The sequence below is a fragment of the Dunckerocampus dactyliophorus genome, chromosome 6 (assembly GCF_027744805.1).
Source record: "Dunckerocampus dactyliophorus isolate RoL2022-P2 chromosome 6, RoL_Ddac_1.1, whole genome shotgun sequence".
NCBI lineage: Eukaryota > Metazoa > Chordata > Actinopteri > Syngnathiformes > Syngnathidae > Dunckerocampus > Dunckerocampus dactyliophorus.
The window spans coordinates 13,291,034-13,310,490 of NC_072824.1; the positions used below are offsets into that span (position 1 = coordinate 13,291,034).

The 19,457-nt window shown below is 41.0% G+C and overlaps 2 protein-coding genes across 4 annotated transcripts in view; one reads left to right on the forward strand and one right to left on the reverse strand.

Annotated features, from left to right (window-relative positions):
• ntn1a (netrin 1a) overlaps positions 1 to 19,457 on the reverse strand; it is a 115,739-nt gene that overhangs the window by 57,942 nt on the left and 38,340 nt on the right. Inside the window, exon 2 of the mRNA XM_054780515.1 lies at positions 6,600 to 7,688. Coding sequence (XP_054636490.1) covers positions 6,600 to 7,641 — 1,042 coding nt within the window. The 5' untranslated portion in view covers positions 7,642 to 7,688. The remainder of the gene's footprint in view (positions 1 to 6,599; positions 7,689 to 19,457) is intronic.
• The window catches only part of pik3r5 (phosphoinositide-3-kinase, regulatory subunit 5), a 30,238-nt gene continuing 20,913 nt past the window's right edge, over positions 10,133 to 19,457 (forward strand). Inside the window, exon 1 of one of the 3 annotated variants that reach the window (XR_008570797.1) lies at positions 10,133 to 10,551. The gene's annotated coding sequence lies outside the window, so the exon portion shown is untranslated. The remainder of the gene's footprint in view (positions 10,552 to 19,457) is intronic. The other 2 variants (XM_054780511.1, XM_054780512.1) reach the window with 2 other exon arrangements.

Sequence of the window (19,457 nt, forward strand, 5' to 3'; positions counted from 1 at the left end):
CTCGTGACAAGCAACTACAACCCAGCTCCAAAATTCCTGCTGAAAAGGGCTCCTGCCAAAAACACTGACATTAATTGCTTCAAGATCCTCCAGACGTTCATCCGCACAGTCCACAATATCTGTTGTTTGTAACATCCGTTGCTTTCATTTCAATATCACTTTGATTACAAATGAAGCCCCAAAGTAGCAGGCCTCAATCATCAGTGTTGTTTTGTTAAAAAGTTTCTGAGCCAGATGTCATACCCAACTGTAGTACAGAAAGACGATCCTAGATGGAAAGAATCATTAAAAAAACGCTATTATAATTTGTTCATATTTCAAAACTGTTTTTCTCATGAAAAACGATGAAAATCAAAAGTATTTGCTACAGTTTCAAAAAAGTCTTTATCTTAGAACATTATTTATTAACCAAACGGGAAGGTTAACCATAGCGCTGCAACAATTAATTAAGGAAACAATGATTAATCGATTATTTAATTAATTGACAACTATTTTGGTATCCGATTAATCGTCATTTGGTTTAAAAATTAAATATCCCCTGGTTTCAGCCTCTCAAATGTGAATATTTCCTTGGTCATCCATGAAAGCAGACCTATTATCTTTGTGTTTTAGGCAAAACAAGATATTCACACACATCTGCTTTGACTTTGGAAAACAGTGATAAAAATGTTGAGGACCAAACCACTAACTGTTTGTTTGGTTTGTATTGATTTGATCCAAAAATATTTAAAAAAAATGGTGTGGACTCGTAATTATCCTGGCAGTAACAACAAGAATGTGTCTGAATCGCACTATGTATTCCATCGCTTTCCTGTCACGGTCATTGCTATTCGGCAACTTTTGCTTCTTGCCATTGGCTATAAGGTGGGAACCAAAGTGGCAAGGATGAAGCAGCTTTGTGTGTGTAGTGCACACTTCTGTCCCTCCTCTCTCTCTCTGCCTCTTCAAACACCATCTGACAAAGTTCAGTGGGGGGGAAAGTCATTGTTGATGCACTATGATGGGGATGAAAAATTTGAACTATCCATTTCAGTTGAATCCCTGAATGAATTAATTGATCAGGAGATGTGTCCTAATGATTGCTTGATTAATACAGCTGTGGGATGGCAACACAACTTGACTACATTGTTCGGACTACAGCATTTGACAACATTTCCTTGATCGACTATGGGGAAGACTATGGAGTTAATGACTTACTGTATTTTCCGGACTATAAATCACTCCAGAGTACAAGTCGCATCAACCAAAAATGCACAATGAAGAAGAAAAAAACATATATAAGTCGCACTGGACTATAAGTCGCATTTTTGGGAGGACATTTTCATCCATCCATCCATTTTCTATTGGGTCGCAGGGGTATACTGGAGCCTATCCCAGCTGACTTCGGGCGACAGGTGGGGTACACCCTGGACTGGTCACCAGTCAATCGCAGGGCACATATAGACAAACAACCATTCACACTCACATTCATACCTATGGACAATTTAGAGTCTCCAGTTAACCTAACATTTATTTGATAAAATCAGAGACTAAGGACAGACATTTCATCTTGAAAGTCAAGTTATAGTAATAAAAATAAAATGGAGAACAACAGGCTAAATCTGTTAACATAACATGAATAGGTGGTATGTTAGCGTAACATGTTAACAGTTATTCAGATAACTGTAGCCTCAACAACATAACATAACTAGTTTACTTGCAACTTGTAATCTACAGAATATGATTTTCTTTTTGAGGGCATTTGTGTTCCATCTTTCTCATTTGTCTTTAGAAGTTGATGTTTACATTGTAAATTTTCAGTGTTACAGGAGTGATAGGAGTCGCAGATACTAGCACAAAAGCCTAGAGCGCCCCCTCGAGGCTGTCAGTGTGAAAAACAATGTATAAGTGGCTCCGGAGCATAAGTCACAGGAACAGCCAAACCATGAAAAAAGTGTGACTTATAGTCCGGAAAATACGGTACATTTTTCTCCGAATGTTCTGAACTCCTGTTGCCATGCGACTACTGCTGCTCAGAGGAGTTTTGCCAGAGTGGAGGTCGTTCAACTTCCCAATGCTGACTTCATGTTGTCCTTCTTTTGACAAACTAGTTAAGACTGAATCAATAGTGCCTCTGCTGGTTGCAGCCAAGTAGTGCACTCCATTTTGATCATTTAATCCACGTCCTTAGCTTGGAGCTGAAATTCTCAGAACCGTCGACATTGTTCAGTGTACAGCAAGAGCAATGGCAACACACAAGCAAACCTTCTTGTCTCTTGCAGTTTCTGAACAGTTTATCTTTGTAATTGTCCGCTCGCTGGCCAATTACGCGCGCTTGTATCTGAGAGAATCCTCTGCCTGAGTGTCTGCCTCATTTTTTTGGCTGTTTGGTTCCACCATTTGCTATATATACTGAAGCACCAGCTTTGCTTACAGAACATGTTGGCTTGCGGCTCGTCTTTCTGTCTGTTGGGGAGATAAAACAGATCCGTGACAGCCGAACTGATCGTCTGCACTGCGAACGACTTTGTTTTTGCAGCGGTTTATAAAAGGAGTCATAAGCACTGATAAGAGTGGAGTGATATTTAATAAGAAGAAAGGATGTTTCCTCTTTGTTGGAGTTAGAACCGTAGGATCTGAGGACTACTGTGCATGTGAGGCTTAGAGAAGAAGCAAGAGCAGCAAAACGCAGTTCAAAGTACAACACAATTCAGAGTGTTCCCAGCTTTGTTTACCGTGCAGAGACCAAAACCGCATCTTGACGGCACTTTTGAAGCTGACAGATGCCGCTTTATGAAGGTGAATAATGCGCAAACATTAACCAAAGCTTCGGTCACGTCTGACAGGTATTAAAAGAGCATTGCAACATGCAGACTTCTCCTGCAGAAAGCATTGTGGAACATTCTGGAGAAAGTGTAGACGAGAAGGGATGGTCCCCATCCTGATAGTGTTCAACTTAAATATATAAAATTATGATTTAACTGCAGTGGTTGATTAGACCAGGGATTCTCAAATGGTGGGTCAGGGTCACTGTTGCAGATTCTTGTCAGACATGACATAAATATCTTTAATAAACAGCTCATGTCGTACTTGCAGGGATATAAGTGAAATATCTTATTTAGTGCAGAATTGCTATTTTTATTTTATTTTTTTATTTTATTTTATTTTATTTATTTTTTAATCATTTTATCATTTTTTTAATAATGTGCACTGAAATGCACTTTGCACTTGTAATAATGCTTAAAAAATACATTAGCTATGGTTGACTTCAATAAAAGTGGATTTAAAAACGTCATTGTGGATTGCGATCTGTCGATACAACAATAACATAATAATGAGCTCCCGTGTGTGTCACAAGAAATAATAGATGATATCGCATCAGAAACATCAGATTCTAGGAACTTGCGATATCAAACGCTTCAAGCAGGGTTGTCCAAACTTTTTCCATACTGGTCCACATACTGAAAATCAAAGGATGCGGGGGGCCCCTTTGGTATCTTTATGCAGTTTAAAATTTTGTAAAAAGTCTAAAAAAAACCTTTATGTATATTTAAAGACAAAGCATTGCTTTATTATTAGTTATTAGTATCAACATTTAAGCTTCTTCTCGTTACATTCTGACTATTTTTCTCATTTCTGCTAGTTTTTGGTTTAATTTTATTTCTACAATGTGCCGTGAGCCAATAAAAAAAAAATTTGCGGGCACCAAATGTCCACTGGGCCGCACTTTGGACACCCCTGGTAAAGCAACAACAGCAAATAATTATGTTTTTATTTTCCTCCTTGGCTCCATATTGTGAATGCATTGGAGCCACACACATTCGCGAATCAGCATTTACAGCCTCTCAAATTTGCTTATTTTTGGTGACATTTTTTTTTTCACTTTTTCCGCAGAAAACACATCTCATTCATCATAAGACCATCCATCCATCCATCCATTTTCTATACCGCTTCATCCTCATTAGGGTCGCGGGGGCATGCTGGAGCCTATCCCAGCTGACTTTGGGCGACAGGCGGGGTACACCCTTGACTGGTCCATAAGACCATAATAATAATTTAAAAGATTTTTCATCAAGTGTTGAGATTTCGCACTCTGTTTGGCCGTCTTCAAATGCACCATGTGTGCTAAGACACAACATTTTGTTTGCCTGCGAAAGCAGTGGCTTCGACATTGGTCAATCATCTTACCTAGCCATTCATTAGTGGCAAGTACCTATAGATTTACGTTTACATATATGTTAAATGTGTTTAAAAAGCATGTGAGTCATATTTAAGACTTGGATTGTGTCATGAGTGAACACTGGCAATTTAAAAGAGAATGGGAGGGTGCAGCAGATGAATCTAATCTAATAATTACAAAAGTCATTTTTATAGTTGCTAAATGTAACATGTATTGCCATATACTTTACATACAGTACAATGATGAAGACTTCAAGATAGACTTCCTATAGCTGACGTTATCTTCACAAACTAGCTGAGAGTGAATCAACTGCGCCTCTGCTGGTTGCAGTCAAGTAGTGCACTCCATGTAGCCCCACTTTGTACATCAATCAACAATAAATTCAGCACAATTGATGGAATTCTTAATATGCCCATCGGTACTAAGAGCACTGACCTCTGTAGATTCATAGCTGCAAAAAGCTCAATGGATGAAAAATAGTACATTTTCGTGGTTGTAACTAAATTATTATTTCCATCAGAAATGCAATCAACCACAATACTACACTATAGGCACAACACCAGCCAGCGTTTTAGTTAAATAAGCGCTTTCTGCTTTCTAGTGTGAGGCCCTCCTTGGGCATACAGATGAGAGAGAGAGCTAGTCCTCTGCAAACAATGGCAGCAAGTTTACCACAATCTCAGTGCTTCCAAGTGACATACATTATAGAGTACAACAACCTTCTGGCAATATTCATTATTTTTGCATCATCAGGGCCACAGGTGAGCTAGAGCCTATACCAGCAGCCATGCAGATGATAATTATCTCTTATTTGCATGTGCTGACTTCATTTTATGTCAATAAATAATAATCCTATGTCAATTTTATGTCAATGCCTTCATTTCAACTGGGCGTTGCAAGACTTGATGCTATACTTGTACGGTGCAGATTCAATAACACAAATGGATCAAGCGGGAACACATGGAAGTCCTTCAAGATGCCGATAGATGAAATACATAAAGTACACCTGAAGAGACAGACACTGACAGACCTTTAATTATGTTTTTTGTATGTGTACACTTGCTGACTAATGTCATGACAAGTGTCTCCTTATGTTAAAATCATTAGTTTAATATTTAGTAATGATGAACATGGCCATGCATTGTAGATGGATGCCGGTATACTTTCATGTAAACACTAACAAGTGGGGATTAACATCTTTATCAGTGCCTACAGTTATTTTGTTTAAGTCAAATCAGATACAACTGTTCTTGAAATTGTCATAATGGATGATGGATTGATTGCCAATATAGAGAGAACATGTTTAGTCATGTCTCAAATGACTAAAACCACATCTTGACATAGTATAACATATTTTTAAAGCATGTAGTGCGTCGATGTTGATTTGGCAGCATGTTCACATGAATATCTGTGAGCTTTAGCAACAAACTGAGAAAGCTTTGAAACAGCTGCTATGCGTCACATGGTGGCTGGCATGTGCCAGAACTGTCAAACAATATTCAATCTCTTTTTTGTTTCTGCAGAGTGCAACCTCACAATGCCAAAAAATTGAAATGAAAAAAGCGTGAATTAATTGAAAACAAAATTTGCAGATTAGCATAAAAATATAATGCGGTGTAATACAATTACAATTAAAATTGATCTCAGCATATTTTAATAGTCAAACACTGACAATAATTATCCGCTTTTTTCCTGTATTCCTCTCACTGTGCAACATATTCACTACTGCCTCATCACAGGAGTATTTTACATGCATTACTGCTCATTAAAGGACTTCAATCTTATTTTAATCTAGTTTAATCTAAATCGTAAAGCTACTAGATACTGAAAGTTCATTCCAAAATTGTAAATAGTAAGAGCAAATATTATTATTGTACACCCTAATGTTTTAAACGAATTATGAACTCTTAAATTCAATACTTCACCAGTGTTTGTTAAATTCAGTATAGGCCTATGTTAACATGCATGAGTTTAACACAAGATAACACTATAGATAGCTATGAATGCTATTAATAATTCCTATTTATTAGAAGTCCGTATCGTGAACCACATATACAAGTTTTGGGTTGTTTTAAACCGGTGGTGTGCAAAGGTCAGCCCGTGGGCCATTTGCGACCCGCTGTAAAAAATGTATTGGCCCACAGCACATTATAGAAATGAAATTAAACCAAAAAACAAATAGCGCATGAAGGCATAATGTAAAGACAAAAAGACGAATTGTTGATACTAATTAATAATAACACAAAGCTTTGTCTTTAAATACAGTCTTTTTAAGTCTTTTTACATAATTATAAATATACATATATGTATATATAAAACATATAAAAGTCCCCCTCGCATCTTTTTATTTTTCAGTATGCGGCCCTTGGTGGAAAAACTTTGGAAACCCTGTTTTATGCAGTCCAGGCAGGCCCCAGAGGGACTTGAAGCAGGCACTCACCGACACACTCGTTGGCCTCCCGGGCTGTGGCTCTCTGCCACGGCCGGTCGTAGTGAAAAGGCTTGCACCTGTCACACTCCGGCCCGGCCGTGTTGTGCTTGCACTCGCACACCAGCTCTCCGTCTCGGTCCTTGACGCAGCGGGACGCATGTCCATTGCACTTGCACCGGCCGCCCACCTGCAGGTCGGACACGGCGTAGAAGTACGAGTCCCGGGCCAGCTCCGAGTCGTCTTCGTTCTCATCGCCGAACGTGTGCAGTCGGCTGAAGGTCACCCGGATGTCAGTGGCCGTCACCCAGTCCTGTAGCACCGGAGAGTTGTCGAAGTCGTGGGCGGAGGGTCTTCCGTCCAGCGTGCTGAAGGCGATGAGGCCGCCGCTCAGCGGGAACATGTCCGTGTGGGAGTCCGTGCAGATGGCCTCCTGTTCATTCTGCTTGGTGATGACGGCCCGGTTGGGCTTGTTGTACATCTTCCTGCACTGGGTCGAATAGAATTGGAAGGGCACCCACGTCTTGCCGTAGTCCATGGACTTGTAGATCACCATGGATTCGGGTCGAGGCGAGCAGAACTGCAGGCTCACGTAAGTGACTTCGAACTTCTTGCCCAGGGAGAGGGTAAGTGTGACGTTCTGCGGGTACTGGATGAAGTTCTCCGACTGCCAGCAGGTTAGATTGTGGGGGTTGTTGAGGTCGGTGAGGTAAGCCGGAGGATGATACCTCTTGGGGTCAGACGCGTCGCAGGTGTGACAGTTCCGGGTCCTCTCGTCTACCTTTTCCGCGGAGCTGAGCACACAGTAGCGGCCGGGCGTCCTCCCGCAGGTACTGGACACCTTCACCTCCTTGCCGAAGGCCGAGTTGACAAAGTCCGGGATGCATCGGCGAGGGTTACCGTGCTCGTCATAGCAGGGGTCCGGAGGTGAGGTCTGAGCAGCGAAAAGAGCCATGCCACCTCCACCACCACCACCGTAGCCTCCCACGGTGCTCCGCCACGACAGCGAAGCGGTCAGGAGCACCGTGAGCGCAGCATCCAGAGCCCGGAACATGTTCGGTCCGTGTCGGTCCAAAAGTGTCTGTGGTAGTGGTGCAGCTTCTGGAGGAGGATGTGTGGAGAGAGAGAGAGAGTGGAGGGGAGAGGGAGAGAGAGGGAGAAAGTTTGGTGATAGTGTTGTAGTGCACTTAAATCACATGCACACATGCAAGGCCATTTTGATGCCTGTATACAATAATTAGCAACGTTATTACAGCAATATTGCTGCTGTTTTCTTTGCTTCTTCTGTGCTCTAGAAGTGGACGAAACAGCAAATGTTGGTATTGCTCAGCTACCAAGACCTGTATAGATTTTTTTTTACTTGAACATTTTTGAAAAAGATCCATGAACTATTTTTGATTTTGCCTTTAGTTTGTTGATCAGGGTTGTAATAAAGCTAAAACAGTAGAGACACGTATTTGTGAACCATTTAACAGTAGAAAAAACATTCATGTTTTTAGGATGTGAGAGGAAGCCGGAGTAAAATCAAAATGCAACAATGTGACAGTATTAACAACACTACAAAAAATATGGATTTTTGTGAAAATAGAAGAGAACTGAAAATCTCGATCTCGTCACGCTATTGATCTGATACCCTTGGTATCGGTCCCCCCACACTACTACTGTATGCCCTCTTCTGTCTCTCTCTCTCTTACACACGCACACACTCTAGCTATCTTTTTCTGTTTCTGGGAACAAATTTGGTGGCTAAACACTTTTCATTTAAGAGAACTGTGATCTGACTTGACACTCCCCCTTCTGAGTGCCTCCTTGGATTTGGAGCCTCATGAAAAAACTCATCACTTTGGGCCCCACTTCAATACCACAAACCATGCAAACCCTCCAAATATAACTTTATGGCCTCTGTCAGTCATGATCCCTTAGAATTGTCATCACTTTTCTCCCTTTTATAGCGCCCCTGCTCCCCCCTCACCTGCCCTTCTTAGAGTTCCTGTGTGTCATGGCAGTAGCCAGCCATCAGGTCATCGGGGTGATGGACACAGCAGTGCTATGATGACCCTTGAGGCTTACACAGGGTAGTTGCAGGTAGTGCAACATGTATATGGAAAAGAGGATACAAATACTTGACCGCCTGTGTTCTTTGTAAGGCAGTACGGCAGTATGGACCACACTTATTTTGTACTTGTCAGATGGACTTTTGCATTGTTTACAGTATCTCACAAAAGCGAGTGGCCATTTTAATACATCTTCCCAAGAATGAAATGAATAGAAATGAAACCTGGACATAATTTAGAGTAGTCAGTGTACACTGAAAATGTGTCAACATATAGCCATTATTGTCTGACTAGTTGGCAACACAAGTGCCTAGTAATATACTCTAATTGTGTCTTGTCCGCATTCAAGCATGGCGATGGTAGCGTCATGGTCCGGGGTTGCATGAGTGCATCCGGCACTGGGGAGCTGCAGTTCATTGAGGGAAACATGAATTCCAACATGTACTGTGACATTGTGAAGCGGTGCAGGTGTTTCAGTTCAGCTGCAGGAGACTTGTTGAATGTTAATATAGGAGAGTAACGGTGACATCTTGCGATCACTTTAGGAAACACAGGCACATTCTCTGCAGAAAGTACTCCTGCTATTCATCTAGCTGACTCTCTCTCTCTCTCTCTCTCTCTCTCTCTCTCGTTTCACGTTTCACGTTTCACGTTTCACAGAAGGGGAATTTACCCTCCCACTAATACAGCAAGTGAAATGCAAATAAGTATGTCAAGTCAGGTAACAATTGTTTTCCTCCAGGGAGGAAGCTGCACTGAGCTCATGAGGAATAGCTACGTACGACATGCTATATACTGTAAACGCTGTATTTATAGCCGCAAAGAGGGCAACAGGTGATAATTTGGAGAGGTTGTTTCAGAAGTCTGAAAAATTATTGCATATAAGAGCTTAACTTTAATGATGATTAGGAATGCATGAGAAAGTGGGAAGGAAAACATAACTTTCTTTGACCACATGGTCATTTATTCACACGTATACTGCACAACAGAGCAGCATCAGAAACACTGTTGTAATGCTGGTAAGGAGCAAACTCACCCGACATTAAAACCACAGATGAGTTAATTGTAAACAACTGTACGGCAAGTGTAACACATTCATTTCACAACAACAGCTGAGTAGTGTAACCAACATTTTAAAGTGCATGCAGAGGTAGATAAAGCTGCTGGGGGCTGACCACTTATGATCAAATGCAGTTACTGCCGCCTTGTGGAGTTAAAAAAATTCTACATTAGGAGGTTGCCTACATCCACAGCTGTTAATGCCAATTAGAGACCTGGCGATTATTTGCTTTTGTAGACCAAGCATCCGGAAACTATAGCAGAGTCTGCGGTTAATTAAATAGTGTTAACTGGAGCTTTGGGTGCATTGAATGCCCAGTTGGATGCACTGTGGTTGTCTGCCACCATGTATTTGTAGTACAGTGTTTTGCATGCGAGACTGAATAACTGTAATTGTCATTCACCTTCAGAAAATAGTGAACAAAGCCAAACAAAGAGGTGTGGGAATAGCATGAAACCAAACAGGTCAAACAGATGACTTCCTGTCAAGAGGCCAACATCCCTTCTAAATCCACATGTAACCTCTCAAACACACACACACACAATGACAAACACACACCAACCCACGCACACACACACACACACACACAAGCAGCAGCAGCCTTCCTCATTGTGCTCATATGCACCTCTCTCATATGCTTCCTGTTTGTGAACCACCGTATGAGTGAAGTCAGCTCACAGAAGCATAAGCAGCTTGCAGGGCTGATTGTCACCACAGCGCTTGTTTGTCGTACGTATGATAGATGTTGGTCTGTCACACAGAAATGTCTGAACCCACTGAATGGCACTGAACTGGAGACACTTTGACTTGGAGGCTCTGGAGACAATGGAGGCTGGACAGTAGACTGCAGGTACGACAAGTTGTTGTAGTTTGATGGGCATCAGCCCTCTTGTATGCATAAACCGTGAGCTCTTGGTTAAATATGGATATAATTTAACACATTTATTGTATATAACATCTTCATTTAGCTCAGTTATGGACGAATTTGAATTTATTTCATCTGTTTAGTTGTAAAGGAGGAACCAGTCAAATCTAAGGGGTCACTGAGCCTCACACTCATTTGTTGTAGGATGCTCTCACTGGCCACAATATTAGGTACACCTACACAGTTTTGTGCAGTATGGGAGTTAAATAAAAGAGAGAAATTATGAAAATGTCACTCAAACAAGGATAAATAATCCTACATTGGAACAGCACCTTGTTGTATACCTTCATAAATACCCATTGCTCGGAAATGTCTGATTTTAGCCATTTGGATGCATGTATTTATTATTCACTGAAAAACCTGTCCTGTCTCATTATGTCAACCAATTGGGAAAAAAAAATCTTAGAGTGGACTTTTTTGTGTTAACAAAAACAAAATATAATATAGTTACTATTGTATGTATTGTATTGTATGTATTTTATTGTATTATTATGTTATTGCTTCATATTGATTTGTATTATTTTATAGTTACTATTAAATGGATCATCTCATCATGTTAATGAAATGGGAGAAACATATTGAAAAGCAATTTACAAAAAAAATAATATGTATAATATTTGTATTTATTATTATTATTATTATTATTATTATTCTTGAAAATGCTTGCAATGGAAAAGAACACTGAAAAATACAAAATAAAAATAACAATTAACAACAAATTTTACAAAAACAAAAAAATACCCTCCCTGGTGGTGGTAATAAAGATCAACTTTGACTGCCCCTGTCATAGAGATATTAATGTAATAATATATGTTCATTGTTATGGCTGTAATTTGCAGTGGTATAGAGCACCGCTGCATCATACTGAGATTATGTTTGCCCCAATCGTGAAGCTACATCTCAAAATATTAGAGACACTTAGATCTTATTAGAATGTGTGTGTACTTAGTGAAGTTTCCACTGAGGTACCATGACTTGCACCTAAAAGGTGTCATGCTTCAGTAGTCTTTTAAGTAAGCTCTTTAAATCTATTGTGGGTGCATGCATATCAGATGATGACAGCCTCTTCCCGTCCAGTCACAGGAAGGGAATCGTCAATTTTTCTTCGAAATTGCTCAATCAGCAGCTGTTAAGACATAGCTCCCTCTCAGATCAGTGCCAGAGGTGATAGGAGTGTGTGGTGTGTATGTAATGGGAAGATGTGGGTGCTGGTTGTAGTGTTTGTGTTCTAATCCAATGTCATATATGCAGATGCTATATGAATAAGAGCTGAGTAAAGAAATGTCCCCTTTGCAAACATAACAGCTTCCATTCTACGAAGACTTTTTTCAATACTTGGTATTTTGGAGTTTGGATTTTTATACATTCATTCAGAAGAGCATTTCTGAGGTCAGACCTGAGGCCTGTTTTAGTTCCCCCAAAAAGGTGTTAGGTGGGGTTCTTCCATACTTGTAGTAACTCCTTTAAGCATGCCTCTGTAGACCTTGCTTGAATCTTCTCAAACTGTTCCCATACATATGGAAGCACAGAACTGGTGCTTGGCATGATGAAGAATTAGGGTTCCCATGGAGCTAAAATCTTTAGTCCATCCCCTGATTGATTCAGAGCCGTGTCTCAGTACTTTTGTCCATATAGTGTACTTGATGTAACATTATGCCATGTAACAGAGATGGTGCTTGTGTGCTGGTGCAGCAATGTTGTTTCCTGTTTGTCTCTTGATGAGTTTTCTGATATCAACAAACTGGCATCTACAGTAACCAAAACTGGCCTGTATATAAACCAAGCTACAGTGACATTGTTATTGTAGCAGCTAACACGAAGAACTATTTTTCTGGCGTAGTGACGCAGCGCCTCACGCCACTACTGAGAGGTAATGGACCCACTCCAAAACAATGTGATAGAACGCCAGTTTGTACTGACTCAGAAACAAGAACAAGCATATGAACAACTACGAATAAACGACCAAATGATCTGTAAAGTATCAGCCCACATTCCATGTTTTGTTTATACACAGCTGGCTGGACTTTGTTGTGACTTGATGAACAGGTGTCTGGGCATCTTTTCCAGTTTATTTTGGGGAGGTGGAAAAAAGTTTCTACCACTGCAGGGTTTGTTAGCGCTTCGTTCATTGTGATGCAGTTTCTTGGAGCAATGTCCTCCACTCCATACACACAAAGCCTTTCCATCAATGGTAACACTGTATGCCACTCAGCGCAGCAGAAACGCTCCATTTCTGTCGGCATGGCTTGGGAAGCGCCACAATTACACCACCAAGTCATGCCGGTGTTACGACCTGCTTCACTCTCTCTTCTTGCGGACTCAGCTTCTAAAACCTCTAGCTCATCCTCTGTATATTCAGGCTCAAAAAGGCAATGTTCTGGATCCTCACTGGTCCAAAAGTAGTCGGCGGCCGTGGCTCTCACAAAGTCTGCCATGATTGGTAGTTGCAAACAGACACACGCTTTCTTTGCCGCTATTATTGATGGAAGTAGCGTTAGTTCCTATCAATGGGCTCTGTGAAATGAATGCGTGCAGGAAAGAAGTTCCGATAATGTTTAAAATGAACAAAATATGGCAAAATACTGTAAGTATTACAGCATGTATATAAAACGATAAAACGTTGTTGGAGGTTTTTTAGAGCGCTTACAGTCAATAGGTGTGTCCCATGACGTTGTTAGCACCCCCATGCTAACTGTTTATCTCCTTTTAGAACACACAGCAAGGGAAAATACATGTGTGCTCATGTTTCACATAAGGATTGCGGATGATGGGCAACATTTTTTTTAAAAGTGCAGTTTTCCTTTAAGAGCAACGCCCCCATGTGTGATGCACACTTGTGATGCCATCTTATAGCAGTATAGTACAGTATCGGATAGCACAGGGGTTTTCAAAGTGTGACAGAGTGAGCACCTCCTCTCAGACAATATGATACAGTTGGGGCCTCCCCTACTCCATGAGAAACTGGTTTTCTGCAGCATATTTTGTGGAGTTTTCCGTTCTGCACTGTGTAGGTCTGGACCCCAGATGCGGAGGCGTGAGGCCGAAAAACAGTTACAGTCTCTTTAATGACTCACACAAAGTACAATAAAGCCAACAAAGGAGGGAGCAGACAGAAGGTGATGGTGCACACTGAAAAGGCGCGATGAAAAAACATACTGCTATAAAACAAGGAAAAGCAGGCTGGATGGCAGGGAAACAACCGGTCACCAAATGACACAACTATCAACAGACCAAAAGGTAGGGTCCAAGCGAGAGCATCCTCGGAGCATGGAAGAAAGAACCTGCATCTCCCAGTTGCAAACAATCGGTTTTAAGTAGCAAGACAGCCAATCAGCAGCAGGAGCGCCCGGTTGCCCCGCCTTCAGTTGGAGGGAGGGCCTCTGAAAACAGAGACAGCACAAAGAGGAGGAGAAGGCAATGGCAGACAGGCAAAACAGGAGGGGAAAACATGGAACGTAGCAGTTTTCTGCAGACTCTTACTGTAGAAGTCAAAATCAATTCATTTCGCCTGTGACATAAATTAAGTTAGCTTAGCAGGTTTGAAAAAGAGGCTTTTCTTTATTTTTCTCAAGCTGCTGTGTTTTCTCAGAAGTCTCCCAGGGGAGGCCCACCTCACACTCCTTGCATCGCATATTTATGGTGCACCTGCTTGGGAGCAGTAAAAATGGCTCTTCCTCTTAGTAAAAGAAGCTTTAAATGTTTTGCCTTCATTAAAAAGCGTATTCAGCCCTTAAGATTCAAACAGTGACACAATTTTAAAAATGGAGGTAAAACCACCACCATGCGATATGTCAGATAATCTCTTAAAACTTCAGCGAGACACTCAGTTCACGAGGCGAAACAATACACGAGAACGAGACGAGACAAGAGTTTAACATTAATTTGGAGAAAAATACAATGAAAAAATACATATGACAATATATTGCAATCTATTAATTTAATTTCTACTGCATTACACTCTTCTGTACTCAACCGGCCCCGCCTCCACCCAATGAGACAAATAGACTGTATGACTGGCAAAAGGGCTCACTCCATTCATGCTGTTGTTCTCTGGAACAAATGTGCCAAGGTGCTGAAGCCAATGCACAGAGTGAACTCTCTTTTTGCCTGTTTGGAGGTGGGAGACGAGGACAACAGGCACGCATGTACATGGCATATACTGAAGCCAGCAAAATGATCAAGTTCATTTTCATTTATTATTTGATGAATTTATTTATTTCTTATCGTCCCAGGCCTGGTGCACAGCAGACATTATTTTTTCTGAACGAGAAATCTTACCACATTTTAATCTTGCGAGATCTTTTGACACCCATAATAAACAACACTATAAGCATCTCTGCCCTGGCTACCCAGTAGACAAGACAAGACAAATGGAATATATAAAGACTCCTATGATTCTTTATAATGTATTGTTTTTACCATTTAATATTAACACTGGTCTTTTTACACTTGCATCACAGATAAGTATGTTAAAAAGCATGCTGCATTAAGTCTTTATTTGCAAAGTAGCATCAGGATTAAAGATTTATATGCAAGCGTAACGGATGCGAGTGTCTGTTGACAAACCTCACTCCCTGAATCTTAGGAACCGTGCTGGGGGTCGAGTTGACAGTCTAACACTCTCAAACCTCATTCCAAAGATCCTGAGCTTGAGCCCACACCGGTGCGTGGGGCTGGCTGAACCAGGCGGGTTACAAAAAGTAACATCAAATTTAAAGAACGCAATTTATTGTCTGTCTTGGATGACAGTTAAGAATGTTAAAATAATACATAAAACATAGCATGTGCAGGTAATAATTGCAGTTCAAAATTGTGACATTGTGACATTGAAACAGATCCGTTCAATTTCTATTATTCAATCAGATTCAGTATGTAATTTACAGTTAAAATACTTCAAAAAGTGAATTTTGCAGCTTATCTGTGACTGTGGCTTATATTTTGCAAACTCTCTACTTTGTATAGTGCACACTGGTCCACCCTCTCTATTCACTAATGGCTTCCATCACAACACTCAAGGTATGCCATCCATCAGATGTGGAAGCCAGTGTTTGTTTCAAGCTCCGTGATTGAATGGAAAAGTGGATGTGAATGGATACCAGGCTCAATCAATCAATGGCAGGTGGAAGAGAGTGGGGAGGGCATATACTGTACTCCCACAATCCCATTCACACATATCGAGTCCTGCTTCCCCCTGTCTGTGGGAGTATATCTGAGAGTGGGATCACACCACAACAATAGAGAGGCACCTGCTTCCTCAGCTCAACATGGGAAGTTGTACTTCCTGTCGGGAAGCAGTTGGTAATGGGATCATCAGATGGGAAGCGATGGAGGAGGGATTTAGGAAGCGACATGAGAAGGTGGAGGTGCCATCCAGGTGGGTGCTAAATCAGGTGGGGAGTGAAAGGGAGAGTAAGTCCAGTGAATTTAGTCGGATATCAAACAAAACTATTAAGCCTCAATTGTGGTCAAATACTGCATGTGCAAAGCCCCCAAAACAGGGATTATTGAACTTCCACAGCTTGATAAAAGATAAGAAACAATAAAAGGCACGCAACACTAGAAAAAAAATAAAGAAGTAACAAACTGTGTCAATGATAAAGAACACTTAGAAGTGCCATCCGGTGCACACTTGAAAAGCCCACCAGTGTATTAAACCGTGAAGAAAGAGCCCAGTTACAGTAAATGATGATATTGGGCACACAATGGCCAAAGTATCTTAGGACAAAGGCCAATTCAGTCAGTGTTCATCTGGATTCTTTTCATGTGTGCATTGCAAACTAATATACACCAGAGCCACATGGCACACAACAAATACATAGTGCAGCATTTTAAAGTTTTTACCAACTAAATTCTGATGAGAATTGCCCCGTGTATGGCGACAGCTTCAAATATACCCATAATTGCTCTTTTGCAACAATTGCTTGTTATTGTGTGGCTATAGCATGTTGCTTGCTATCCAGAGCAACAAAAAAAGTGGAAGTGACACTGTTGACTGTGAGGGACACGCTACTGCTTACATCCTCTTATGAAACACCACACAATCATCACAGATTTGCAACATTTTCTATGAAAAACAAGTATGATGACATTTTGGAGTGGGGCTGGAATGTTACTCTTATAGTTTCAATCAGAGCACTTCTTCAGTAATATAATAATAAAACTCTACAATGTGTGTGAATGCTGAGGACTATTATGCAGGTTGCATCATCACATAACAACATACCATAACAACCCCTACGTAGTATGCAAATATACCCATTAGTGGTTGTGAGCAGTATGGGAATGACATCAAAGCAGATCTGATTGGACAAGATTTCGGCAATGCTGGAGCATCATTGCAACATGTTTTTCCCCCACCCTGATCTTGTTTGGTGGAAAAACTCCAATATTTTGAAGTTTATTTGGGCCGATTAAATTATAACAAAACTAACCGCTCTATAATGAATTATACATATGGTGAGTGCTGCTATTTAGCGCAATACAATCAACTGGAATGACACTCATTAGACTGCAGACTCCAAACAAGATTGAGACATTAACCTATACGACTTGCGTTGTCGCCCCGCGTTTCGCCAAATGAGAGTTGAGAGAGCTAGCCGTCGAGCTAGAAGCCCGGGCTGTAAACTTGATGGGCGGGGGTAGGCTTTGATGATGGCTCTAACTTCCAAGTGGGAAAATAAATGCTGTTAACAAAGCGAAAAAAAATAATGGCGCAACATGTTTTTGTTTTTGGTTTGCTCATTTTTGGCTCTTGGGAAATAAAGGACAGGATTATACCATTTGTATACTGAGGCAGGGGGACTCAGGGGTACTTGCATTGTGACTTGTGACTTGAACGCCTCACCAGTGCAGTGCTTATTAGGAGGAATAAAGGAGACAGAAATTGAGTTGTTAATTGTTCAGTGTGCGTTCTGTGAACAAATAACCACAGACACACATATAATTAGGGCTGTCTTCGACAAAGGATTTTCATAGTGGAATCTGATTTGTTAGATTTTGTCCATAGTTTACTTTTTTTTTTTTTTAAGCTAAGCGGGATTCCTACACATAAACATATCTCATTTGGGACATTGGGACGCAACAGAGCAGGATGTGACAAGATGTGTAACAGCAGTACTTTGTACTTTAATTATTTAGTGACACGGAAAGCAAGATGAACAAAACCAAAACATGGTTGCTGTGGGCAAGTGGGAATATCACACATCAGAAAAGTGACCATAAAAAAGGAACAGTATGGCATGAAAAATTGCCAAAACCCTCAGTTAGCATCTTAATGTATTGGATTAAAATTCTCAGTCGGAATGTAAAATGAAGCTGTCGTAACAACCTTACGTGTTTTTGATGATACGCCATGTTGGTGCCTTGTCATACGTAAGAAGCTGCTGACACAAGTTGCACTTAACTTTTTTGGGGTCATCTTTAACCTTTTGAAAATACTTCCACACTGGATGATTTTTTTTTTAGTAGCCATTACGACTGTGTAGGCTCTCAGTCGTACAGGAGTTGTCCATCGAGGAAAAGGCTTCTTGAGACGTCATCTGTACTTCTGTGTAGAAGGTGTCGGACGTTTCGCTCCTCATCCGAAGAGCTTCGTCAGCAAACTAATAAGTGCTGGTAGCTTAGGCCTTAAATACAGTAAGAGTGGGCGGAATTGGTGTGCCAACACCCTCCTCCTATTGGTTCGTTACACTAAGCCTGGGCGGAGCAGTGGTATAATCCTATCCTGTTATTCACACCTACGATAAAAGGGAAGTGTCGCTCCCTGAATTGGGTATGAACGACTCTGATACTGGCTTGTTAGCATCTATTGTTCTGGCTCGGCCCTGCCTTCACCTCATTTGCAAGACTAAGAGCTGTGGGTTTTGGTCTCAGTAACCTGCTGAACACAGGGTCCAAATTAAACCTCAAACCACCATTCCGATTCAATGATGGGTTCTGTTGTTTGACAAAAATAGCTTCCTTTACTCCTCTTTCAAACCATCTGTTTTCTTTGGCCAAAATCTTTACCTCGCTGTCCTGAAAAGAGTGATTGGTAGCTTTCAGGTGTAGATGTACTGCTGATTGAGGACCACTAGCATTGTCCCTGCGATGTTGATAAAGCCTTTCAACATCGCAGGGACAATTGTCCCTGCGATGTTGATAAAGCCTTTCAGAACAATAGATGCTAACAAGCCAGTATCAGAGTCGTTCATACCCAATTCAGGGAGCGACACTTCCCTTTTATCGTAGGTGTGAATAACAGGATAGGATTATACCACTGCTCCGCCCAGGCTTAGTGTAACGAACCAATAGGAGGAGGGTGTTGGCACACCAATTCCGCCCACTCTTACTGTATTTAAGGCCTAAGCTACCAGCACTTATTAGTTTGCTGACGAAGCTCTTCGGATGAGGAGCGAAACGTCCGACACCTTCTACACAGAAGTACAGATGACGTCTCAAGAAGCCTTTTCCTCGATAGCCATTACGAGCCAAAAAGTCAGTCGATCTGACGGCCTTCCTCTAGCGTTCAATGCTAGCGCTTACCTCAGCTCCTTTGGATTGTGCCACTGTAGCGGGCGGGTGATTTCATTCATGCGTGGTGGGTATAGGTCTTCTGTTAATCACACACGTCATTTTCAATTCTTTATTAACACGAGAGGCTGATTGTGTATAAAAATAGGCGATTTATAACAAAAACTTTGACTCGTCCAATAGTTGATTATTCTAAGACTATTCTAAGACTATTATTATTACTACTATTATTATTCTAAGATTATTCTAAGACACCCTTACACATAATAAAGATGATTAAAGAACTCAGTCCACGTGTGGATGCTTTGCTCGGGCAAACG